The sequence below is a fragment of the Pleurodeles waltl genome, chromosome 7, assembly GCF_031143425.1.
Source record: "Pleurodeles waltl isolate 20211129_DDA chromosome 7, aPleWal1.hap1.20221129, whole genome shotgun sequence".
Lineage (NCBI taxonomy): Eukaryota > Metazoa > Chordata > Amphibia > Caudata > Salamandridae > Pleurodeles > Pleurodeles waltl.
Genome location: NC_090446.1, coordinates 480,903,435 through 480,930,089, shown reverse-complemented (window position 1 = coordinate 480,930,089; position 26,655 = coordinate 480,903,435). Strand labels below are relative to the sequence as shown.

Below are 26,655 nucleotides of genomic sequence, written 5' to 3'. Positions count from 1 at the left end.
GGGGAGGTAGCTGGGTTGTGCGGCTCAGTTAAGAAGTTGCTAATGGAATGCGGAATGTAGAGATTTATGGAGACTGACAATGACTGACTCTCATCCTGAGGTATAGTACCAGAATATCAAGTCCTAAATACCTTTCTAAAAATATACTGTAAGAAAAATATTGACATAAAAAATCTTGTGAAGATAAGTATATATAGCGAAGCATATTTACTCTACTTAAGTCCAAATACATGTATCTTGACCTATATTTCCACTAGGTATGGAGATGTAGAGTAAAGAATAGCACATCTATAATTTCCTAAATATACTTAACTTCACGATGGTTTTATTGACAGTATTTTTATTGAGTTGTTTTTGCAGCACAGTACTTTTGGGTTGATATTCTGACATAAAACCCGCCCTCTAGCTCTCAGGTTCATGGGTGACGTTGCAAAAGAGCAGTGCTTAATTTGTAAAAGCCTAGGTGTGGGGGCCCGAAGCTTTGCACTGAAACCTGCAGCTGATGCTGTCGAATGTTGAGGTTCTGGATACAACGGCTGTCTGATCTGGATTCAACCGCCTGCCTTTTCCATCCACACCCCGACTCCTTTATCTCACTCATGTGTATTCCCTGCTTTCTCCATTTGTTACTGTTTCCCGTCTATCCCGTCCTCCTTCTTTCTCCCTTTCGTGTTTTCCTCTGTGCTCTGTGTCAAAGTCTAATGAGGAAAGATAAGAGCCTGTCCTCAAAAAAGAGTGACGGTGGATGGGTATGGTATGACCATTTCCTGTTGATAAAATATCTGTCATCAAGTTGAAAACCAAGAGGGAGTGAGAAAAAAAGAAGGCACAATTTTAAAAAGCTGTAAGAGGTGACTTAGAATGTTTGGCTGAGAAGGCCTTTTCTAGACAGTCCTCTTTTGACATTTTCCAGCATGTTCCATTTTGTGGACGCAGAATCAGATGTGAGGTGAAAATAAAACAAGTAAAAATGGAAACTTGCCTAAAACGAAAAGAGGGAAAACCAAAAAGGGTTATAAAGATGTGGTTTAAGGAAACATTCGCTGGCGAAATAGAAAACTATACAAAAATGAGCCAGAAAGGTGTGTGGCAGAGAAATTGGGAAGGGGTGAAAGTAAGCACACATGAGGAGGAGAAAAGTGGGGGAAGAAGGGGAGACCATAATAAGTAGAGTAGAAGTGGACCACTAATGAAGGGGCAAGAAGCGTCCTGAAGGCGAGAGTGGGTTCTGGAGAGAGGAAGGAAAAGTGAGACTAAGGGAAGAGAAGGTTAGAGAGGAGATGCAGAGAGAGACGCGAAGAGGTGGATGGAGTGGGAGAGATAGAGAAGTGGAAGAGGGAAACGGCGAAAAAAGAATGTAAACAATTCCGAGAATGCAGAGGAATAGCAGGGATGAGAAAACAGAAAAAGTAAAGAAACGGAAAAGATATTGCAGCGAGGGAGAAGAGAAAAGAGGGAGATAGGGAAGAAAAAGGTGAAGTGGTTGGTAGAGAAAGTGGTAGAGACAGAAAGAGAACCTGGGAGAAACTGGGGAAGGTGTACGCGAGAGAAAGAAGCCCTGTAGGAAAAGAGGAACACAGAGGAGAAATAGGGGGCAGAACACATTGGGGACAAGGCGATCAAGAGAAAAGGCGGAAGACAGTTCAGTAATGAAGAAAAGCCCGAGAAGAAAACAAGAGAGGGGCAGAGGAAGAGGGAGGAAAACAGGAAGAGGACACCGAGGGGCGAAAGATGGTAAAAGAGCAAGAGAACACGAGTGCGGTGCGAAATACAAATGAAGAAGAAATTAGAGAAAGAGCTAAAGAGGAAAATCGAGAAAGAAAAGCCACAGACACTGAGGGAGAGACAAAGGCGAAGTGAGGAGGAAAGAGGGGGCGAGCGGCAGAGATAAAGAGAGTGGGATGAAGGGTGAGAACGAACGACAGCAGCGAAGGAGGACGAGGGGAGCTCCTCAGAGCCGGCGCGCCCGGATTCAGCCCCGCCGCCGTCAGTGCTGCCGCAGGGCTCGGATCCTGGCTGGGCGGTGTCTCCAGCGGAAGACGGATCGCGAGAGGCAAAGAGCGAACTGGCGATGCCGCCACGGACGGATTAGCAGCGCTGTGGTCAGTGCGCCGGGGGCCCGGCCATCTTCCCAGCAGAGACACTGCGCGAGAGCGAGGAGCGATGGCGACCACCGGCGGAGCCTGACATGGCTGTCACTTCTGCTTCACCAGCACTCCACCTGTCTCCTCCCTGCCGCCATCGCTAGCAGAGGCACCAACAGCTGCAGACCGCCGGTATCATCAATACAGCACCCACCTCATCACCAGCACCATCCCAACCTGTGGCCACAATGGCATCCAAGCCTCTGCAGACGTTGCCCTTTTGGAGTAAAATTAGCCATGGAGTTTGACCAAACTGCCCCGAAGCGTTGTCCACAAGGTGTTAAAGCCACTTGCACTCTTGGCATGAGCAGGCTTGGAATCCTTTTCCGGGTTGGCACAAACAGGATGTAAAAGCATTTTGGACAATGGCCCAAACAGCATCGAAGATTATTCAAGATTGGTAAAATCGGCCTCAAGGTGCCTTTAGAGTTGCTTCAAAAGGTGTTGAAGCTGTTCCAACTTTGGCCTGTAAAAAACTGAAGTCTCCGCGTTGTTGTCTAAAAAGACATGTGATACTGGAGCTAACGATCTAGAACCCGCTATAGTTTCAATCTGAGTGAGGTCAAAGACTGCCCTGGCTAAATACTCTCAACCAACTAACCAGCATCGGTCTGAAAGGAGAAGATGCTGCCAAAGCCAGGTGACTGGGACGTAGGGAGCCCACTGGGTCTGTTCTTATCACGTGTGCCCTGTGTCCACTTGCCTAGTGAGCCTGTCCTGGCAGCCTGTGGGCTTCTAGCTGCTCTCTTTGTCTGGTACTGCTACTGGGTGGGCCGGGAGCAACCACCAGACCGTATATCAGCTAATCGGGAGAGCCAGGAGCAACCAGATGTGAGTGGTGGCTACTTGGCATGCCAGAGACCATCATGTGTTCACCGCCCTCCACGCTCAACCAGACTTAACTGCAAGCTGTATCGCAACTTGCAGGACTACGCAAAGCGCTACTCATGGTCAGGCATGACCAGGGTACACAAGGGGGTGCGTGACCAAAGCCGCTACTTAAGTGACCACCACAAGGCGATCCAGAAACCCAAGATCTTCTTTTTGCCTGACCTACCATCCACGCCATACTGCCAGCGTGACGCCCAGCGCCATGACGTAGAGGTCCTGGAGCGCAACTTCCCAGCGGTAGCACAGGACTTTGAGGAAATACAATGGGACTTTGGAAATGGTGGTGCCCTGCCAAAGGGTTGGACAGCCCATCCAGTTCCAACAGGAGGCTGGCATACATTCTACCTCTACCGCAAGGGGCAGTGTGTGGCAAGCAATTGTCGCAGTTGCCCACGAACATACCGTCTTCTTGGCGCTCTACGAACCTTTGTGAACAGTAACATCTTTGGCAATGCCTGCTTCTCTGTGCTGCAGCCGGGAACGGTGCTGTCGGGCAACTATGGACCTACCAACGCCAGGGTGAGGTGCCACCTAGGTGAGAGCAGGGTATAAGGCCTGGGGGCAGGCGGAGAGGGAAGGGTTAATCAAGGGAGGAATCTTTAAAGAGGGTGAGTGCTCTCTGTGGGTGTCACTCAACCATACCCAAGTGCACACATAACCTTCTTCAGCTAGCGGCTATGGCAAGGAGCATACTCCCATAGTGTGATCATCAGACCTGCTAACTTCAACAAAAATTTCACAGTGTGGGGAGGGGGCGGGGCCTTGGAGGGGCGTGGCCTTGTGCCAAGAAGCACCTAAGAGGCACTTTTGCCCCCATCCCTGCCCCAAACCCCCTCCTCCGAACAAAAAAACTCAAAAGCTTCCTGTGGCTATTGCCAATGTCCTGGGGTGTTTTTACACGCATTAATGGACATCAGCAGTTAAGAGCCTCCGAAAACGAGCTGAAAAACACTCTTTACAGTGGTTTTTAGCTCGTTTTCCCTGCCACCATGTGACATTGGCTCCTCCCCGGTTGACTGTGTGATGGGACCCAATATCGTGTGTCACACGGTGGCACCATGTGAGTTGGCAGATCTGGATCATCTTCCCACAGCAGTATGGTGAGAATCAGAGGATTTTCACAGTGTAAGATTTCCCCAGCAGTATATCTTGTCAAGGTATTTTACCAGAATATCGAGTTTTTACTGTCAACCTGACAAAGAATTATGGCAAAATATCAACTACCACAGTAACGTGAAGATTAATTATATATGGTCAGTTCAGCTTTACAAGCCTTAACTCCACCTACATGTACCTTGAGAGATATATATCTTCAAGATACAAACATGTAGTGTTACATCTATACTTACCTATATACAATAAACTTGACAATATTGTGCTACTCAATATCTAGGTGACAATATTTTGACAGGCCAACATTTTTCTACTCAGTATTCCAACATACATCTGATGTAAGTGTGGCAGGATAAAAAAGACAAGCGGTGTGACATATCCCTCCTCACCAGGAGCTTCCTCTAAAAGTGCTTGTCATTTTGAGCATTCAGTTAGCAGCAAGGCCGGACTGGAAACCAAAATCAGCCCTTGATGTTCAAACCAGCCCTGCTCCCTTACTCCTCCCTCATCTCTCTCTCGTCTCTCCTCGCTCTCTGTCCCCTCCCTTTCACCTGAAGCCCCCTCTTACCCTCTGTGCCTGTTGTAATTACTAGGGAAGCTGGAGAAAGTGACAGTGGAGACCCACAGCCCTAAAAGCGGCCACCAAAGGCTCCAGACCATCAGGAAATGCCCATTGAGAAAAAATGGCACTCCAGGCCTGATTAACAGTAATGTCAGTGCCATATGACTCCAGAATTGTCCGGCATGCATTATATGGGTTTGTACTGTATCGTTTGGATGGTGCCTCACACCACTGATTAGGACTGAGATTTTTTTGGAGTTGGAGAGCAAGAAGATACTCCATTTGTTGTGCTTGTTTGGTAGAGTGTGGGTTTGTTGAATGGCCTACTTGGGAATTTATAGGGTTGCTCCAAGCTTTCTCCTGAAAGGGTCTTGTAAGTGTTTAAAACAAGCTGCAATGCGATCTTCTCCTCAACAATGCCATCCTAGTGCTTTATGAACTTAGCAGTGCGGCCCTTCTCCAGGAGTGTCATGCTAAGTAGTGTATGAAATCTCAGTGTGAGATTACCCCGCCTGTGTCACTGATACTGATGTGACATTGTTCCTGACATGCCTTGACAGGGTTGGAAATCCCTTAAACTTTGAGCTCCTCTGTCAGTGTCATGTGAGTGGGAGATGCCTCTCAGTAATGTCAGTGCAACCGCGGGCAACAGTGCCCTCATTGTGAGCTTTCAACAGAAGTGCCCTCACTGAGCTCTGTCAACTGTTCTGTCAGTAAGAGTTTCTTCATAGACTTCAGTAGTGCCTGCAGTTTGAGCTTCCACCAACAGTGAGCCCAGTGAAACTTCTTCTAGCACGGCCCTCAGAGTAAGCTTCCACCAGCAGTGCCTTCTGTGAACTTCTAAAAATGTCCTCAATGTGAGTTTTCTCTGGTATCCTTAGTGTATCTTTAAGTGTATTCCAGTTCTGACAACAAGGTAATTGACAGAACCTTTTATTAACACCATTAATCCAAACTGACATCCTCGACATATGAGCTCACGCATTTTCATGTGTAGTAGTGATAATAAGCACTAGTATCTTTTCTATGTTTATTAGGAGAAAGATTTACACCCTTTTTTTCGAATTTAAGACGTAAGAATATGACAAATGACTCAGAAAACAAACTTAATTCCACAGTAATTTGATTGGGTGTTGCTTTGTGGTTTATTCATTGTTAACACCATGGCGTTTTGGGGGACTGAAAAGGTACTGCCATTTCCATTACCTATCAATCTGTGTAGCAAAGTACCATCTTTCTTGGCATGTTACCCCCAATTTTTGCCTGTTTGTCAGTGTGTTTTTACTGTCTCACTGTGATCCTGCTAGTCAGGACCCCAGGGATCATAGTTTGTGGCCTATATGTGTTGTCAGTATGCTGACTGTGTCACTGGAGTTCTGCTGACCAGAACTCCAGTGCTTATGCTCTCTCTGTGTACCAAATTTGTCACTTTAGTTTAGTGAATCCACATTGCAATTCTGATTGGCACACTGGACACCCTGATAAGTCCCTAGTATATGGTACCTAGGTCCCCAGGGCATTGGGGTTCCAGGAGATACTTATGGGCTGCAGCTTTTCTTTTGCCACCCATAAGGAGCTCATACAAACCTTTCTTCAGGACTGCCACTGCAGCCCAAGTGAAATTGTGCACACACTATTTCACAACCATTTTTCACTGCACCAGGTAACTTATAAGTCACCTATATGTCTAACCTTCATTTACTGAAGGCTAGGTGCAAAGTTACTGTGTGTGAGGGCACTCTTGCACTAGCAAAAGTGCCCCCACGTTGTCCAGGGCCAATTCCCCAGACCTCGTGAGTGTGGGGACACCATTATAAGCGTGCACTGCATATATGTCAATACATATATGTAGCTTCACAATGGTAACTCAGAATATGGTCATGTGAGGTGTCTAAGATTGTGAAATTGAACCCCCAACCCAAATCTGGAATTGGGGGGCAAGTTCCATGCACCTTGGGGACTCCACCATGGAGCCCCAGTACTGCCAACCCAGCTCTCTGAGGTGTCCACTGCAGCCCCAGCTGCTGCCACCCCACAGACAGGTTTCTGCCCTCCTGGGGATTGAGCAGCTCAATCCCAGGAAGGCAGAACAATGCACTTCCTTTAGGAGAGGGGTGTTACACCCTCTCCCATTGGAAATAGGTGTTACAGGCATGGGAGGGGTATCCTCCCAGAGCCTCTGGAAATGCTTTGAAGGGCACAAATGGTGCCCTCCTTGCTTAATCCAGTCTACACTGGTTCAGGGACCGCCAGTCCCTGCTCTGGCACGAAACTGGACAAGGGAAAGGGGAGTGACCACTCCCATGTCCATCATCACCCCAGGGTGGTGCCCAGGGCTCTTCCAGAGTGTCCCTGGCGTTAGCCATCTTGGATTCCAAGGTGTGGGGACCCTCTGGGAGCATCTGAGTGGCCAGTGCCAGCAGGTGACGTCAGAGACCCCTCCTGATAGGTGCATACCTGGGTAGGTATCCAATCCCCCTCTCAGGGCTATTTAGGGTCTATCCTCTGGGTGTTTCCTCAGATTTCGGTTTGCAAGATTCCTCCAGTACTCTTCTGCATCCTATGCTTCAGCTTCTGACCGACCGTTCAACTGCAGGCTGCTCCAGGAACCTCTGTAACTGCAACAAAGTATTCAGGAAGACTCATGTGACCTGCAACTTCAGCTCCAGCCAGCAATTGCAACAGTTTCCAAGGTGTGCACGCTCTGAAGACTGCCTGTCTTCACCCTGCACCAGAAGAACCGAAGGAATCTCCTGTGGAGTGATGGAGTCATGTCCCTGCTTCAGCAGGCACCTTTCTGCTATGACAACCGGTACTCTGGGACTCCTCTTCTGTGGACAAGTGTGATCCCTGGAACATAGGTGGTGGACCGAAGTGACCCTGACTGTCCAAAGGTCCAGCTGTCCAAATTTGGTGGAGGTAAGAGCTTGCCTCCCCGTGCAGCGACAATACCCCTTTGCACAGAGTCTTCTGCAGCTCCTTGGGCTTCTGTGCACTTCTTCCAAAAGTTCTTCATGCACAGCGTAGCCCAGGTCCCCAGCACTCTATCCTGCGACGCGCAGCTCTCTGAGTTGTCCTCCTGTGGTGTGGGATCCTCTTGTGTAGTGCTGCGATGACCGCACTTTGCAACTCCTTTGTCCCCATCTCCTGGGAGTCCCGTGAGTGCTGACTGGTCTTCTGAGGGCTCTCTGAAGTGCTGAGAGCCCCCTCTGTCTCCTCAGTCCAGGTTTAGATCCCCAGGTCCCTCCTGGGTCCGGGCAGCTCCTCTTTGACGCAAACCATGTACTTGCGTGAACCAAGGCTTGTTGGCAGAATCCAGTGGCACAAACTGTATGCATCCAACAACTCGATGTGGGACATCTCTTGCACCAAGCAGGAACAGCTATCTTATTTGGTGCACTTCTGTACTTTTCTTCCAACCAGAGAATCCCCTTTTTTGCACCTTCTTCCAGGTGGGCAGGGGCTCCTGTTCTTCCTGGACTCTTCTTCGACTTCTGAACTTGGTCTCCTCTCTCCACAGGTCTCCAGGTCCAGAAATCCATTGTTGGTTGCTTGCAGTCTTCCTTGGTTCTTGCATAATTCTTCATCACGACTTGTAGTGTGTTCTGAGGAAACTTGCTGTACTTTACTCCTGCTTTCTAGGATCTGGGGTGGGGTACTTTACATACCTTTGGTGTTCTCTTACACACCCAGCGCCCCTCTACACACTACACTTGCTTAGGGGGGAATTCAACATTCACATTCCACTATTTTAGTATATAGTTTGTGTTGCCCCCAAGCCTATTGCAATCTATTGGATTTCCTACCCTTTGCACTATTTTATGACTGTTTCCTTTCCTGATTTTGGTTACTAGTGTATATATTGTATATAATACTTACCAACAGAAGGAGTATTGCCTCTAAGATATTTTTGGCCTTGTGTCACTAAAATAAAGTACCTTTATTTTTGGTAACACTGAGTATTGTCTTTTATTGTGTACAAATACTGTGTGACTATAGTGGTATTGCAAGAGCTTTGCATGTCTCCTAGCTCAGCCTTGGCTGCTCTGCTACAGCTACCCCAAGACAGCCTAAGCTGCTAGACACTGCCTACATTTCACTAATAAGGGATAACTGGACCTGGTATAAGGTGTGAGTACCTTAGGTACCCACTACAAACTAGGCCAGCCTCCTGCAATCTCCATATATCAGAGAAGCACTAATACACTTACCAAGTCCACTGAGAGTGAATCAGAGCTAGGATTTCTTCGAATCATATGAGTAACAGCATTAACTGGTAAACCTATTCCCATTGGTGCAAAATAAATTTTTAATTACCTAGCAATAATGCTGTTTTTCATTTTGTCCACTTAGGGCACGAATGCAAGGCGCAAGCAATACCAAGATTACTATGTCCAGAATTACTAATTACAGCTATTACTTGCATCCCAAAAGGTGCAAGTGTGAGTTTTGATCCAAGAAATTGAGGATTGTGATGACCAGTCTGAAGTACTTGGTGCAATCACGTGTGGTTATTCCTGATTCCAAGATTGTTGTGTCCTTGGCAGTTCAGGTTGTATTAATATACATTTATAATTTGTATGGAAAGATGACTGAATTGCCTGCCCTAGTAAGCTAGCTCTATGATTGAGGAAGGTCATTCCTTTACTAAACAAGAGTGGTAAATTTCTTAATATATCAGTCATCTGGAGCTTCAGGGTAGCTGATGCCAGCTCATAGTATCTGGGCATTCCCAAATACTTTTTACATCTCAAACTGGTCTACAATCACACTGGTCAGTTGTTAAAGGAAGCCCATCAATTTACCTATGCCTGAACTCCATATGACGCTCTCCAATGCTTTCCTATGACATACCATGTGATAATTAAAGTTCTGTTTATCATGAGAATTACCAATAAGTGAAAGATTCATGACCCCTTCTCCCACCTTCTTCATCACAGCCCCCTTCCCTCTTACGGGTTGACAAGAATGACTATGGTTCAAAGTAAAGAAGATTATCAGTAAGTAACAGGTTTATTACATGCTTAACATTGCGCCACACCCCAGTCCTAACTATTGAGGCATTGCCTCCCTGCCAGCACCCTTTCAAGACAATAGACTTACGTCCTTTCTTAGTTTTTATGATTCCCTATAAAGTCCCTCAGTGCAGTACTGCACTTCATGCTTGACAACTTGTTGGCGTCTTGGTTGACAAGCTGCTGTGGTGTGGTTTCCAGTAAGGTGTGGGGGTTAGTTATTGGTATGGCAGGTAGTCACCAATGTCCCCTGAAAGCCGCCAAACCCTACCTGCCCCAACATACCCACTTCAAATAAGAAAGCCTCAGTCCAGATCTCTTTTTTGGGATAGGGGTCGTAAGACTCCCAGCCGTATTTATTATTATAAATAAATATACACAAAAACACAATTTTAAACATTATTGCACAGTAGCCCATACTAATTGCAACTTGTTTACAGAATTGAGACCTAGCCTTAACAGAGTCTCTAGTACATGGGAGTTACCTAACCATAACTAGTTTTTGTTCCTGTGCAACCAAGAAAACATAAGCATTCCAAATGAAATAATGCCTGGTTTCAAGACCCTTCCTCTTAAAACCCTTTGTCCATAAAGGACAATGGATGGGTCCCTCCTTATGAGAGGACTCCACCAACCACTCTCCAATACCGGGAGTTCCTGCGCAGGGAGCCCAGCTGTCCTTAGGATACTTACCTCGGGCACCCACTACACCACATTCCTTGTCCCCCAAGGGCCTGTGCTAGCTTGCACCAACTGCTCCTGTGCAGGTGGTTGTCAGGTAAAGACCGCCTGTCAGTGATTGCCTCAAATCCCCACGCCACTGCAACCTCCTTTCGACTTGCTGCTAGTACCTCTTGGAGGGTCAAGTGATTCCGATATTAATTTTGGTCTAAAAGGATGCCATACCTTGACTCTAAATGGTCCCACCAATCATGACATCACTTGCCACAGGCCAGCATAGTTCACCTACTATCTGGACCCCTCACCATACTGTGGATGTTGCACTAACCATGCCAAGAATTTCACAAGAAACATTGCTTGACCTTCCATAGACAAGTGGACTCCATCCTACAAGAAAAACTGTGATCTTTTTTTGCGCCCATGCTTTATAGAAGACAACCAAGCAATTCTGGATAACTTACCAACCTTCCTGTTCAACTGCTTAACAGAGTTGTTGAGTTCTCTGACCGACTTACTACCTCTCCAGTTCAACCTGGGAACCATGTTGGGCTATGTGATCACAGTCTTAGAAAAAACATTTTGGGGAGCCAACCAATCTCATAACCAGTTCAAACAAGTCCTTTCTCTCAAGCTCTGTCTAATCATTGCCTCCAAGATGCACAATTATAATCCTTGGGAGCAGAAACCCCTGGGACAAGAGGCTGTCCAGTACAGTCTTCAAGCTGGCCAATTGCAGTCCTCCTTGAACACAGAATGTCAGTCGATATCCCGCGTCTTTTGCACTGGCTGCATAGTCACCTGTGAAATAGAAAGCCTTTGCACACATCATTTAAGAGCACCAGCACTTCTTTAATCCAGTGGCTGCATCAACTCCTCATATCTTCCACCTGTGTCATCAGGAGAATACAGAAAAGGAATGAAGAATTAGTGGCGTAACACCAACAAATGGTTCAATCTCAAGTAGAGCTTGTAGCAGTCAGACTTTCACCTGCTAGTCCTTTGTACTGCTGGCCCTGCAAATCCCATCCCTGCAGCAGCGATGGCTGCCCCAATCCTAAATGAATATGAGCTGTAATCCGTATGGTCCAACCCTGCAGCCCTCAGGGTACCGCTAAGCACAGAAAACTGAAGCCTTGTAAAAGGTGTCCCCTCCTCCTGAATCAAAAGAGGACCAACAGTTCCTTGCAGCCAGTGGGCCAGAAAAGCTTCCAAATTCCTTAGGGGACAGCACACCATTTCTCAGGGCCTTGTGTAGCAGAATGTGGTCACCCCTACCCATCTGGTCGGCCTTTGATTGAGCAATAGTGATTGCCAGAGAGCCGTTTGGCCACTAAGGGGGTCATCGCCAAGCGGGAACCGCCAATTGGCCGCTCTGCGGTCAGAAGACCGCAGGGGCCATTCTGACTTTCCCGCTGGGCCGGCGGGCGCCCGCCAAGGGAGCGCCCGCCGGCCCAGCGGGAAAGGGCTTGCAACACTGAAGCCGGCTCCGAATGGAGCCGGCGGTGTTGCAGGTGTGCGACGGGTGCAGTTGCACCCGTCGCGCTTTTCACTGTCTGCTAAGCAGACAGTGAAAAGCATACTGGGGCCCTGTTAGGGGGCCCCTGCACTGCCCATGCCAGTGGCATGGGCAATGCAGGGGCCCCCAGGGGCCCCAGGACACCCGTTCCCGCCATCCTGTTTCTGGCGGTGAAAACCGCCAGAAACAGGCTGGCGGGAAGAGGGTCGGAATCCCCATGGCGGCGCTGCTTGCAGCGCCGCCATGGAGGATTTGCCCAGCCGGGGCTAATCCGGCGGGAAACCGCCGGACCCGGTTTTCCGACCGCGGCTGTGGGCAATGAAGCACCGCCAGCCTGTAGGCGGTGCTTCAGTCGTTCGACCGCCAGGGGTCAGAATGACCCCCTAAGTATCTGCCCGCTGTTAACCCCTACTTCTTTCCCCTCTGTTCTTGGCTACAAGCTCCCCCACCTCCAATGCCCCAAAAAATGCCAAGGAAAAGGCTGCCCTGAAAAGTCAGACCTCATCATACGACTTGCAAATGACATCTAAGCTGGGCATGATGGCACCTAATTTTACAGTGTTTATGGGATTCCTGGAATCTGACCTGCCTTCCTTCAAACGCTGCTAACACTTCATCATCCTCTGCACCAGGAAAGTGTTTGTGCCATCTGTGTACCCTAGCATCTTTGCAAGGAAGGATATTGCAGTGATATGGCGCCTGGCTTAAGATACCATTCACCCCTCCTCTCTCAAGGGCCCCAGAAGGACTATTACCGACTTGGGCGAGAGCCAATACCCGACCCCAGCGCCCTCCTGAAACTTGCGATATGTGCAAATATGCCCCCCTCATATGCACACCTTATCCTGGCTCTAAGCTGGCAGCCACAAGGCCTGGTAAACTGGGGCACCAAGCAGCCACAGATGGTCCGGGAATGGTGTAGGGAACTCCACTGCTTCTGGGTGGTGGTACCTGAAGGCCTGCATCTTAAATCGAGACAAAGCATCCGCTACATTGTTCAATACACTTGAAGCATATTTAGCTTTAAAAATGAAATTCAGTTCTAAACATAGCAGTACGATTTTTTCAGTAGCTCAGGATCATCCTGCACTTGACTGCCTGTTGATTAATACATTCAACCATAGTCATGTTATTCGACCAGAATATTGTGGACTGATTGCGGAATTGCCCTGGCCAAATTGTGAGGGCCACCAAAATGGAAAAACGTTCAAGAAAACGAATATTAACCACCAACCCAGGTTCCACCCACTCCTTTGGCCACCTTTGAGGCCACCAGGAGGTACCCAGAAAGGTGCCAAAACCTTCACTGCCTGCAGAACCTGTAAAAAAGCCTATCTCATCACCGGTCCTAGAAGGGCTTGGCCACACTACTGTAGTACTGAAATCCCTCAATAATGCCTCCCAGATTCTCATATCCTGGCGGACCTCACTAGGCAACCTAGTATGGTGGTGCCTCAACTTCAGCCCAGGCATGGCCTGGGCAATTGATTGGGAAAATAGGTGGCCGATGGGACTGTTGTGAAGAGCAAAATCCAGCTGCCCCACCACCACCTGTAACTCATGCAAAGTCACCTTCTTGCCAGCACAGCAGCCCTCCAATGCCTGTGAAAAGAAAGGCCTTGTCTTTGTCCTGAGGGAGGCTAGATCCACCTGCCTCAGAGTCCAATTCAATCCCCAGGAATTCAATAGTTGTTCCTGGGCCACAGGGCTTACTGTGCATCAGGGGTACTCCAAAACTCCCTGTCAATTCCTGGAAAATACGTAAGCCCCACCACACTCTGCCCTACCAGTGGAACCCAGAAAAGGAAGTTGTCCAAATAATGCAGTACTCACTGGTGCTCCGACCTCTGTCTGAATATCCCAGGGCCAGCTTTAGGGCAGTGCGACTGGTGTGGCTGCACTGGGTACTACCCTAGAGGGGGTCCTTGACCTCAGGGAGGGGCGCTGTGTTGAGCAATAACTTACGATATAAAACCACTTGCTGAAAGTTCCTTGTGGTCCAGCTTTCAGGAAGCAACACAAATGTCAAGATAACTCTTGTGATTAATGTTCCTGCTGGAGAGAGAGGTCAGAGTTTTGTCTAGTGGCAGTTTTGGCTCGCCATAAAGTAGTGCACAAGGTTAATATGGCTGCTGCAAAGAACAGGATTGTATTTTACATGGATAGCTGAGTGGATTTGTAAAGCCAGCCTTTCCCAGCTCTTTAAAACAAATGAGATGTATGTGAGAGAGGGGGTATGGATGGATGAGGTGCACTTTTGCTGGGTGGTAGTGAGGAAATCCGAGAAGGAGATTGTCGCAACGGGCACAACCAGCACTAAAGCTGGCCCTGGAATACCTTTTTAAGGAAGGTGCTAAACTTCTCGAACTAAGCACTGGAGACCAAGCAACCCATGAGCAGTCACTTGTCAAAACAGAAGGATCCTTCAAATTGGAAGCCCAGTAAATGGAAATCATCTGGTTGTACGGGTAGCAACCTAAAGTTAGATTATATTTCTGCCTTTGCTGGCAGCATTCCTGGCCCCAGTTCCTGAAGCATCCTGATCACCTCATCAAGGAAGACATACTTAACTAAGCATTGTGTCCCGTCATTAGCTTGTCCACAGATTGATCCCCAGGTGCACATAGGTTGTTGATCAAGCAGTACTCTCCTGGGTCTTTCTTTGGGACTACCCCCAGTGGGGAACAGACAAAAGTCTCAAGCGGGACTCACTGAAAAGGACCCGACACCCTCCCCAAGTTTTTCTCCTTCAGCATTTTAGCCCTGGCGAGGCTTTGGTTGGCCCTAAGGGACTGTTATTTTTGCAGCATGGGACCCCCCTCACATCCTGCTGCCAGGATCCTGAAACCATCTTTAAAACCATCATACAAGGATTGTGCCACCACTGAGTTGATGTAGACATTGAACCATGACACTATTTCCTGCCACTTAACTGGTAAGGGACCCTTGACCAGAAGGGAGTGATCATTCCTGCTTTTTAGGGTCTTTGTCCTTTGACTTTTTAAAACACCTTGACTCCGGGTGGGAAGGCAGGCTGCAGAAGGAACAACAATGTTTAACAGGATCTTTTATTGAAATCCCAATAGGAACCCTTTTTTGCGCCCCTCATGGACTTCTGCTTGCCCCTGCACCCGCACAAATGGCTGACTAGGAGCAGTCTCCAGCACCTGTAGCTTCATAAGCTGCAGCAGGGGGCTGACATCAAGCTGGTCCTATGCCAGCATGGGCCTACTGGCCTTAATGCTCCCAAACTCTTTGTCATAATCCCCCCAGCCTGAGCCCCAAAACTCATTGTGAACACATACTATCCTATTCTGGTAGCATGCCAGTTGTGCCCCCAAGGTCGGGAAATGCCCTGCCATGATTGCTTGGAAGATTGGAAAGCCTTTGATCCTATTCAGCAATGTCTCCTCAACCCTCTTTTTGTACGGCCAATGGCTTCAATCCCTAGATCGGGAGTAATCCTTGCACCACTTTCTCCCCTCCCGCTTGGATCTATCTGCAAAAAACTCACACATATCAATAGAACTACCCTTCCAAATCTTTTCTTTTACCTCCATCTGCATGTCCGTGCCCAACTGCTCGTGTTCAGAATGCACATCCCCCAACTCAATTCCCCAGCAATGGTGCCACCGTACCTGTTAGTGCTGATTCCTGAGGAGGGGGTGGGGCCCCCTTGCACGCTGCTTGCATGCAAGGTACTAGCTACTGTTGACTCCTGCTCCACGTGACCAGCCAGCACTGTCCCACAGGCTGCCCCCATAGGCGTGCCAGCAGTCTGTGCTTGAACACCTTGTCCCCCTACACATTCAAGATGGGCCACCAGCCTCCTGGCCCATTCCACACTGTTGCCTTCAGTCATGCCGGCTAAAGCTCCCTTCCCATTAAAGGCACAGACAACATCCCTAGGTTTGAAAGCCAAGAAAAACACTGGCTAAATTTGCAACCAAATCAAGCTGTCTAGCACCCCTTGCAGACATGACCCCAATTGCCATGCAACTATTGCTATTCTGTATAATGCTATTCTTTGCCGCTGGCACCATCACAGCAGAAATGCAACCCTGCTCTACCCCTTCACCCATGCCGCCGGGCTGGTGGTACCTCTAGGGCAACATCTGCACTTGAACCCTCTTCCTTCCTAGGCATGTGACCCATACCTTGCTTTTTCAACAGGAGAAATGCCACCCGGGGTGCCTCCCCTGGTCTCCTTGGCCTCTCTGCTGGCACCACCGGCTCCCTAGGATGCCCCTCCTGAGGAGCCTGAGGGTACAGCTGGGCCATGATCTTATCCCTTGAAAAAGTCACACTTGTGATGAAACATGTGTCAGCTGTTATGTAAAGAATCTGCTAAGTTGAAAGAATTGATCACGTCACACATAAAGGATTTGAACTTCGTTTGGTTTCTATGTTTCCTTACTACGTGGAATTTGAAAATTATTTGTTGAACTCAGTGTGTGGAGTGCATTAGTTACTTTCTGTACTCACCAGTTATTTCATGCTGGAGTTCCCCCATTATTGCTCTTGTTTCTTTCTGCATGTTGTTTTTTTTTCCCCCTTAAGTCCTGCTCTTTGCAGTGCCCTGCGCATTCCTGAAAAACATAGAAAGGAATGGGTAAGAAGCGGTAGGAGAGAGCCTACAAAAGTCTTTTTAATAGATCCCTTCTCTTAATTAGGGTGTTAATTGATAATATATGACCCTGTATGGGGGACATGTTGAGGTCCAGCTACTATTGCCCATATTACACAGATCGAGGAGTTAATACATGGGGTAGTGGAGGCCAGGAAATGAACGCAGAAAAAGAGTCATCAGGATCCTCCTGATGGGGCAGAGAGTGAAGAGCTGCTTTCTAATTCCAGAGGCGAGTTGAAATCCCTCATTAAGGAGGTAGTGGGTTCTGCATTTGCTGAGCTTCACGATAAACAGCGAAAGGTGGACTCTGATGAGGATTCTGAGGATGTTCTAAAGGGAATTATAGGTAAAGTCATCAGTTGCTGGAAGTGGTAGCCCATATAGGATATATTTAACATTTCAAGAGAAACCCCAACAGGAAGAAAAAAGGTATCTTTGTGAAAGTTAATATTCTACAGGCAGATATTCACCTATTTCAGGTGGTGAAGTCTATGGTTCTAAAGGAGTGAAAGGACTTGGGGAAGTCTTCTTTTCCAAGATTTCTTACAAAGAGATGTCCTTTAGAATTTTTTTTATGTTAATTTCTTAAAGATCTCAAAATTAATTTTGGCTTCTGAGGAGTCTGCTCTTCCAGATGCTAAGGATCATAAAATTGAGAGTGCCTTTAAGAAGAGTTATTCAGCCTCATACTTTGCCCTAGGAGCTAACAAATGTTGCATATGCTTCCCAAGAAATGTTATAGGATTTCAACTACTATCTGATTGTTTAGAGGATTGATAAGACCCTGCGGAGATATTGGAAAAGATGAAACTATTGGTACAGATTTTGTCAGATACGATGTTTGACTCTTTGTGTGCAGCTTCTATAGCATCAGGCTCCGCGGTTCAAGCACAAACATCTTTAATCCATCATCTTCCATTTTTGGGGGACAAGTTCTTTGATTCTCATTCAAATAACATGATGAAAAGTTGGCGGGTAAGAGGAAGTTGCTTTTTTCCATTTCATGCTTCAGGGGAAAAATAAATATTTATTTCTGAAGAAGCAAAATTAAGCTATCGGAATTAAAAAGTATCCCTTTTGAGACAGAGCCCAAGGTTAGAAGGGAGGGGGTGCTGTGCTTTACCCTAAAACCCAACCACAACCTGACAATCCGGACTATATGGACATGGCAGTGGGTGCACAGCTAAAGAGATTTTATCCACAGCGGTGCCATGTGGTGATAGACAAGTGGGTTATGGAAGATGTAAACAATTGGTTACTCTCTAGAGTTTGCAAACCAGCTGCTAGGTTCTTGATTCCAATCCTCACCACTTCCAATAGACCGGGTAAGACAGTATTCATTGCTGGAGGGCGTCCAGGAAATGTTCCTAAAGGGAGCCATAGTCCAGGTTCCTCACCCCCATGGTCTATTCCATAATCTTCTTGGTCCCAAAACCAGGGGGAAATTTAGGCCAGTCCTGGACTTGAAATGGCTCCCCATTCAAGATTTTGACTCTGCAATTTGTAATTCTGATTCTTGCAATACATTACTTTTTAGTGACCTTTGGATATGCAGGACACAGACTTTCATATCCAGATAGCAGAGGAGATTCGATAATATCTCAGGTGGTTAATCTAAGGCATTCACTTTTAGTTCGGACCACTCCCCTTCAGACTCTCATCTTTCCCAATAGTGTTAACATAGGTACTTGCACCAGTGGTTTCTTTTTCAGAATTGAAGGGGGTGCATATGTTTCCTCATTTAGATGGCTGCTTGATTTCTGGCTCTTTTTTTCGAAGGTGGAGTCTGATGTGAAGATCGTGTGCTTCTGTCTCAAGGATCTGGGATTTACAGTGAACTTTCAGTCCAGCCTCCTCCTGGAACAGTTAAGAAAATGTTTTTAGCACTAATAGACACTCAGTGGGGGAGGGTGTTTTTACCACAGAACAGAATTCTCTCTCTTCAGGAAAGGTAACCCAGATTATTTCACTTCCCAAGGCAACAGACAGACAGGTTAGTTGTTCAGAGATTGATATCGTCCATGACAGCTGTGATGTGTCATAGAAGACATGACACACATGGAAGTCTTGGAAGACATCAACCTTAGTTCCCCCACCACTTGAAAGCAGTGTTCTATTACCTTCTTTACAATTGTTCTCCAATAATTTAGGAGTGCAAGGTTGATGTTTGATCCCAGTTTCACAGGAGTTGATGGATCACTGGTGCTTAGATCCAAGAAGTCTAAAAGAAGGGGTACTCTTTCAGCGTTCAGGTCCAAAAGTAGTTACTTCAGATGCAAGTGCCTGGGACTGAGGGGCCACTCTAGATAGGTTGGAGGCAAAAGGAGAATGGTCAGATGCAGAGAGTGTAAACTCCTCAAACTGGAAGGAGCTAAGGGCAATTTAGTGAGTGCTCATCATTGTTTTGCTCCCCAGATAGATGGAGCTACAGTTTTGTCCAGGACAGACAATAACGTTTCAAATGCCTATCTAAAGAGACAAGGCAGCACAAGAAACGAAGAGTTGGCAAGGCTGTGCATGTAGATTTTCTCAAGGTTAAACAACATCTTCTGGATTTGAAAGCAATGTATATTCTGGGGGTGGAAATCTTTTGAGCAGACAGGTTGAGTCGAAATCTTTTCTGACATCAGTCTCCTATCACAAAGTAGGCAGGCTTTTCAGGGAATAGTGATGAGGTCAGGGAGGCTGTGGTTAGACCTGTTTGCCTCTCCAAACAATGCTCTTCTGCTGCATTTTTGTTGGAAACCTGACATCTAGGGGTGTGAGCAGTGGATGTGATGTAATTCCAGAGGGGCAGTGGGCCTTTTGTTTGCATTCCCTCCAATTTCTCTCTTGCCAAGGATGTTGCAGAGGGTTCGAAGCGAGCAGATGCAGACGATCCCGGTAGCTCCTTTTTGGCCCTGAAGGGCCTGACTTCCATTATTATGTCAGTTGGCAAAGGGGCAATTTTTTCACCATCTACTTCACTCCTCTCCCCTGCAGTCATCAGTGCTGTTGCACTCACAGTTTAAAAACTTGAATCTCACTGTTTGGAGACTGAGCAGAAGGTTTTGCAGAGTTTAGGCTGTTCAACGGAGGTCACTCTTGATATTCAAGCTTGTAAGAAACCATCAACTCTTGTATTATATGTTAGGAATTGGAAACATTTTGGTAAATGGCAGCAGCAGCCCCTCCATTAGCGCACAGGAGCGTTGCCCCCTTGCTTCCAGTGCTGCAAAAGGGGGAAAATAAAATAGTAATAAAATGAATTTATTACCATTTTACATTTACTTTTTCTCAGCCCCAGACATGTTTGGGAGGGGGGGCACTGCTGCTGCCTGGCAGCAGAGGAGTGGTGCTCACTCCACTAGTTTACAGTGCATATCTCACTTTGGCCGGCCGTCTTGCGACGGCCAGCCTGACATGCGCAGTGTAAACCTCTCCACTTAGCTGTCAAAGACAGCTTGGTGGAGAGCTGGCACAGGCCTCCAGTGCCTGGAGGATTGACTTGGCAGCCCGCTACAGCCAATCCTGGCACTGCTCCTACGCTGCTAAAATTATCAGCAGCATGACATCAGCGTTCAGGTTGGTGTGGAGAACTGCTGCAGCCTGCAGACCAGACCAGGGCCGAGGGACCGAAGCAGGAGGACCGGAGGCGAGCCAGTGCATGCAGTGGGTGAGTACATTTGTATTTTATTCTTTTTAACCCACTGATGCACTGTAAGACTTGCTCTGCCTTCAGCCTCAACGCCAGAGTTCGCAGTTGTGATTCGTTATAAACTATGTTCATAGCGAACCATGACTGACAGCTTTGGCATAGACCAGGCACTGCTGGTGAGAGGCTTCCCGACCCCCACCCCCCAAATATTTGGGGTGCTAGCTGTCACTAGTAAATGGTGCAAGGACAAGGGTGTTGATCCAAGCTCATGAGACCAGTTTCTTATTTTGGACTTTTGAGGTGTTGTTTTGTGATGGGGCCGTCCCCTTCAATGCTATCATCTCAGTGTATAGCGATTAGAAGCTATTAGAGAGCCAGCTGGTACTGTTAATACAATGTTTCCTTTGGATTTTAGACTCTTGAGTGTCCCTCACTTGCATGGCATTTGTCCATAGTGCCCAAGGGGCTGCAGGAGAAACCGTTTGAGCCCTGGAATCTGAAGATATGGCCCTGGTCTTTGGAAAGGTAGCTTCTCTGTTGGCAATCACTTCTACAAATAAATTGCGAGGACTAGTGGCATTGGTTATTATTTTCCCATACTTGAAATTTCTTTTTGATAGAACAATTTTAAGTACTGACCTCAGGTTCAAGCTTTGATACAAAAGGAGTTTCATTGTTCACAAGAGATTCTGTTGCCCGTGGTACCAGATAATGTAGAAGGGGTCTTGACTGAGTCCCTGGATGTCAAAAGGGCTTTGGTGGTTTATCTAAACAGGACAAGGGACCTACTTCTCTAATAGTTTGTTGCCCGTGGGGCAGCAAATAAGGGTGAAATGGCTGGCACTGCGACTTTGAGCAGGAGGGTGAAGCTGGTTCTCTCTCAGGCATACGTCTCTGCTGAGTGTGAGGTTCCTGAGGATCCCGAATAGAGGGCCTACAAGGGCAGTGTCCACATATTTAGCAGAAACGGTGGTGGTGTCTGCAAGAAATTGGTAAAGCTGCTAATCGGTCCACTCTCAACCCGTTTGTGACACGTTATACATTGAACAAATGATGCTGATTCCTTGCACAGGTAGTGCAATGAAGTAATCATGGTGTGTTTCTTTTCTGTGTGAAAGATGTTCTGTTCGTGGTCCAATAAAATCTTTTCTGAAAGCTTATCAGATTTTTTGGAGCCTCTCCATATGCTCGATACGAAGACCAGACCGAGGAGCGATGGTTAAGAGGGGACGAATCTATTACTTACTAATAATCCTCATAACTCCCAATCAGAACCTCCTCATCCCAGTTAGTTTCCCAACCCTCCCTCTCTAGTATGGCACCAATTAACTGGCTTGTAGTGCCTCCTTAAGACAGGACGAGGCTTTATGAGGAATCATAAAATCTAACAAAGGACGTTTGTCTATTCTCCTGGGAGGACACTGGCAGCGAGATGATGCCTCAGTAGTTAAAACCAGGGCGAGGAGCTTCTGACTCATTCAGAGTAACGAAGATTACCCGTGAGTAATGGATTCATTATTATCTGTCCCTAAATTCAGCAGATCTCGCCTTAGCTTTTCTGCGATAGCTCTAGCACTTCGGAATTCCCTCGCTTGCTGCCTCTATAACACCCAATCTCTTCTTGTCTTTCAACATTTTTGAGGACTTTGCTTGACACGATGAGGAAGTAATCCCGAGTAATCAGTTGTGTCCTCACCTCCCAGGCTATGGCACCAACAACAAGCGCTAAACAAATACAATTTGAGAACTAGAGCATGAGCGCAAGCTGGAAAAGGTCTGCCTCTTGCCTGCAGCCTCCTGTTCAACTCTGATCAAGGATGACTTGGCTTTTCTTCATCCTGACGTGAATACAAGGAGGAACTAGTTAACGAGGCATTTATGGCGGCATGATTATTTACTGCATTGCTGGTGTTCCCTGAAAGAAGGCATGACTCTACCTGCAGGTGACCACGCATTCTGACCCACAGCCCAGTCTGAAGGGGACTCTCATCTCACTGCCTAATATGTGGGGGTGAAAACAAATAACGTCTCCATAACCTCTGGGAAGGGGTACTTTATACCTTACAACATAATATATTACCTGCATTCTCAGTACAAGTGTCAACATGACTTTAACTGGTGAGAGATGGGCAGAACCAGATGTTAAAGTTTTTGTCATTGGTCTAAGCTTGTTATGTGGCCGCACAGCACCAAGATGCTCTACATTCGTGCGCTCAGCATCTGCAAATAGCATACTATAATCTTTTTATATTTATTATTAGTATTATTGCTGCAATTATTGTTGCTAATATTGTTGTTATTATTATCATTACTGGTATTATTATTGACGGTATTATTATTATTATTGTTGTTGCTGTTATTATTACTGCTATTATTATTGTTATTGATGGTTGTACTATTACTGTTGTTGTGTTGTTATTATTATTATCACTGTTATTATTATTATTGATGGTTTTACTATCATTATTGTTTTTGTTGTGTTGTTATTATTAGTATTATTATTATTACTCTTATTATTATTATTATTATTATTATTATTATTGATGGTTTTACTATCATTGGTTTTGTTGTGTTGTTGTTATTAGTATTATTATTACTGTTCTTCTTCTTCATGGTTTTACTATTATTGTTGTTGTTGTTATTAGTATTATTACTGTTATTGTTGTTGCTGGTATTGTTATTACTTGCATTTTCCCGTTGAAGGAGTGAAGGTCCCAGCAGGGTGTGAGCTGGTGGTCGGAGGGGAGCCGCAGTGCTGGTCTGAGGGACACTGCCTCTTGGTGGACGATTCCTTTCTGCACACCACATCCCACAACGGTACAAGGAGAAGGGGGCATGCAGGGGCTGCTCAGGACCAGAAAAGCGGGCAGGGTGATTGGGAAACAGCAGGCAAAGCAGCAATTGCCAAAGAGAGGGGGATGCAGATAGAGAAGGAACCACTGCAGGAAGTACCAGGAGAGCACGCAGCTCAGCGGACAAACAGTGAGAGCAGCAACCGCTTGGGGAACTGTAGGGGAGCAGGAACTGCTAGGGGGGTGAGCGAGAGTGGCAGGAATCTATAACTAAGAACTGCTGGGGGGGTGCGGCAGGACAGAGAGGGCAAATGGAAACTTCTGATGGAAAGAAATAGCAAGTGAAGTAAAAAGGAGGAAGAGAAGGAACTGCGGGGAATAGAGAGGGAAACAGAGGGAACGCAGGAACTGCTGTGGAAGCGGCAGGAAATTATGATGAGAACTAGAACTGCTGGGGGGGAGAAGGTAAAGAGATGGGAAATGGCGTGAGAACTGGATCTGCTAAGGGAAAGAATTAATAGGGATACCAGGGAATGCTGAGTTAAAGAATTAACTTCTGAAGGGAACTGGCATGAGAGGGGAAAGTAAGGGCAGCAAGAGGAACTGTGAAGGTGAAAGTAGGGTTGGAGTTGCTAAAAGACAGGCAACAGATGGTCGGCAGGAATTGCAACGGAGAACAGAGGCAGCCGCATGGGTAGCAGAAGCCAACCAGAACCTGCACAATAGAAAAAGGTGCAGAGAAAAGAAAGAGTCTGATATGTGTACTTTACCTATTGACTCCCCTGTCTTCTATTTCAGGCACTACAGAGGATGGTCCGCGTGTGGTGTTCATAGTGGACCTATGGCATCCTAATGTGGCAGGCCCTGAGCGACAGGCTCTGGATTTCATCTTTGCACCAGAACGGTAAAGATGCCTACATGGTGACAACAATAAGCCACTGTCACCACCAGGACTATAAACCACATATCGCGAGCCCAGATCACCCACCACAACAATGACACAGAAAAGCTCTGATAACTGCAGAGTGTTACTGCTCCAGACTGACACTCCCTCAACTGGTACTCAAAAACTATCCTTTTTAGGACATTGTGAAACCTCACCCTTCTGGAACATGGATGGGTTCACGTTACATATTCTGAATAATCTCATTAAGATTTCGGACCCTGAATGCTCATCACATGTAGAAATTATGGCACTCATAGGGCCCGAGAAGGTCACTCATTTGGACCAGAAATACCACTCATTTGGGCTAGGGTGGCACTACCTACCTGTGTGTGTGGACAGTGGACCTGCGACTGCTAAACGTCTGAAAAACTCTGAAGACAAATTCATACAGAGGCTTTTTTTCCGGAAAGTATTTGTTTTGAGATAACAACAGAGATCTAAAGTGGTATTTGCCCTGAGTGAGTGCATCAATGGGAAGTTTGAAGAGGGAGGTGAGGTTCTGGAGAAAAGTGAACATTTTGTTTGGGGTTCTCTAAAAGCACTTCATGATCACAGCCCAGGCAGTGCTTCATTTATGCTGGTGATTTCAGGGGGTGGGCACCGGCATTCAGTTTTTGGCAAATGGGAATTATTTGCATTAATCAGACTTTGACCCAGAGCATAAAAAATGCAAGATGGTAGAAAGCGGGCAGAAGAGGTAGAGTGGGACACAGTGACAAAGGAAGAAAGCTGGGATGAAATGGAGCCTGCAAGAGTAAGCTGAGGAGACTAGAAGTGCATGGTGGTGTCAGAAAGAGGCTTGAGGGGGTATTAAGTCTAAGCAATCTTGGCATTCAATAATCCAGATATAAAGCAGCAGTGGCAGTACACTTTGAAAAATACTGGCCCCTGGTACGTATTATATTATTATTATTATTATTATAATTATTTTGCAAATTATGTATTTGCTGTGGACATGCTCTCTGACCTCTCCATAGCTCAAGTTTGTGCCCTAAAGCAATTATAACACATTCTGGACTGTCTTTATGGTCCTTGCGGAATTCTACCACCTCACACTGTATGGCCTGGGACAATGACAGTGGCATTGCCGACTCGATTTCTGGACCCTTGAAATAGGCATCAGCTAATACTGAGAAATCAAGGACATCCAACCCCCTTTTCAGTTCGTTTTCCTTCCAAACATCATGAAAAAGTCTCTGAGCTCCAAAAATATAGGGCCCGATGTATATAACTTGGTTGTATGTACACTCCATCGCAACAGCAGAAGAGTGGCACGACTGCCAAAAATAATTTATATAAGGCCCGTGCTCTTGGCACCGCACAAGCATGCAGAATGCACCCTTCAAAACATATTGTGTGGCACAATTTGAAGGGGAGAGTGGAGAATAGAGACTATGCCTTTATATATATATATATATATGTTCCTTAGGCGAAAAAGTGTTGGAATGCGTTGACCTTTTTGCCTCCGTAGAGTAACTTTGAAAAACTAACCCAATAATGTTGACCATTTTCCATTAAGAAACAGAAAGGCTGTGCTTGTATTGCAAGGTTTCTTGGCCCACATGGCACACCGACTGCACTGGGGTTCAGGTAGGAGTATGTACCTGTCCTTGTCTAGAATGGTGATAAATAACACTGGTTACTGATGAGGTCGGAGCAATGCGTCGGTGCTGTGTACTATGCTTCAGATGTGGTACAGGTACCATTATATTAGGACTTTCAGTGCTTCTAGGGAATTCTGGAACTTTGTAAATGCTCTATTGGATTATAATAAATATGTTACTGATTGTGTTTTTTATATTATGTGTTAAAAACTATTACTTCCATAGTTTATGTAATTTCCATAAATTATAGAAAATAGATTTCCAAATCACTAGTGTTTGTGCAATAGTAATCAATATTCAATCTCTTAGATTTTTTGCATGTTTCTTTTTTTTTTAGTGTCATTCAACCAATTTATGATGCATAGACAGCAGTATGGTGTTACATTGTGTGCAGGAGGATGTTCACATTGCTCCTTGAATTTGTGTGAGGAAATGTTAGATTAAAAAAAGAGAAAAACGCATTTTGGTGTCATGTTGCCGGTTCCGGATTCCTCAGTTGTCTGAGGCCAGCATAACACAAGTAACACGATGTGAGACAGAATGTGGCTATTAAGCTGAATAGATGTGTAAAATGTAAATATGCATTATCATATTAATATTATTGCTGTTGAAATAAGCTAACAGCTATCTTGAAAAACGGGTTCAAATAGGTAGGCAGAAATTGTTCTTATGTATTACTGTTTGGTTTTGTACAAGGATAATGGGAGGACTTTGAACATTTTCTGAAGAGTGGAACACTCCTTGAAAACAGTTACATCTTGGTATAGTCGTGTCACAGTGAGAAGGTGCAAATATGTAAATATAAATGTCCATTTTTGTGTACAGAACTTAATAAAGGTATTTAGCACATTTAAAAGCTACCTGATATTTAAGTGATTCGAAACCCATGCGTAGAAAGCAGCCCGGGCCCACAAACCTTGTTGCGTGGCGGAACCAGGATAATATTACCTCAAGCATCCTGGTTCCAAAAACAGTAACTTCGCCCCTAGACATCTTGATGTTCCTGAAGAACCTGACAGACCTACAGCCCGGGTTTATGGGGAACTGGCGCAGGGCAGCGGCGCAAGTCTTCTCGCTGCGCTGCCCTATGTCGATGTAAAGGGCAGGAATGTACCATGTTTTTG

At 46.3% G+C, this 26,655-nt stretch overlaps 1 protein-coding gene across 1 annotated transcript; it reads left to right on the top strand.

Moving 5' to 3' along the window:
* The first annotated feature begins 1,249 nt into the window (after positions 1-1,249).
* ASPHD1 (aspartate beta-hydroxylase domain containing 1) lies at positions 1,250-26,383 on the top strand. The gene is made up of 3 exons (XM_069244113.1): positions 1,250-3,570; positions 22,893-23,006; positions 23,780-26,383. Exons 1-3 carry the CDS (start codon positions 2,769-2,771, stop codon positions 23,887-23,889), a joined length of 1,026 nt encoding a protein of 341 aa, XP_069100214.1. The 5' UTR covers positions 1,250-2,768; the 3' UTR covers positions 23,890-26,383.
* Positions 26,384-26,655: the final 272 nt, after the last annotated feature.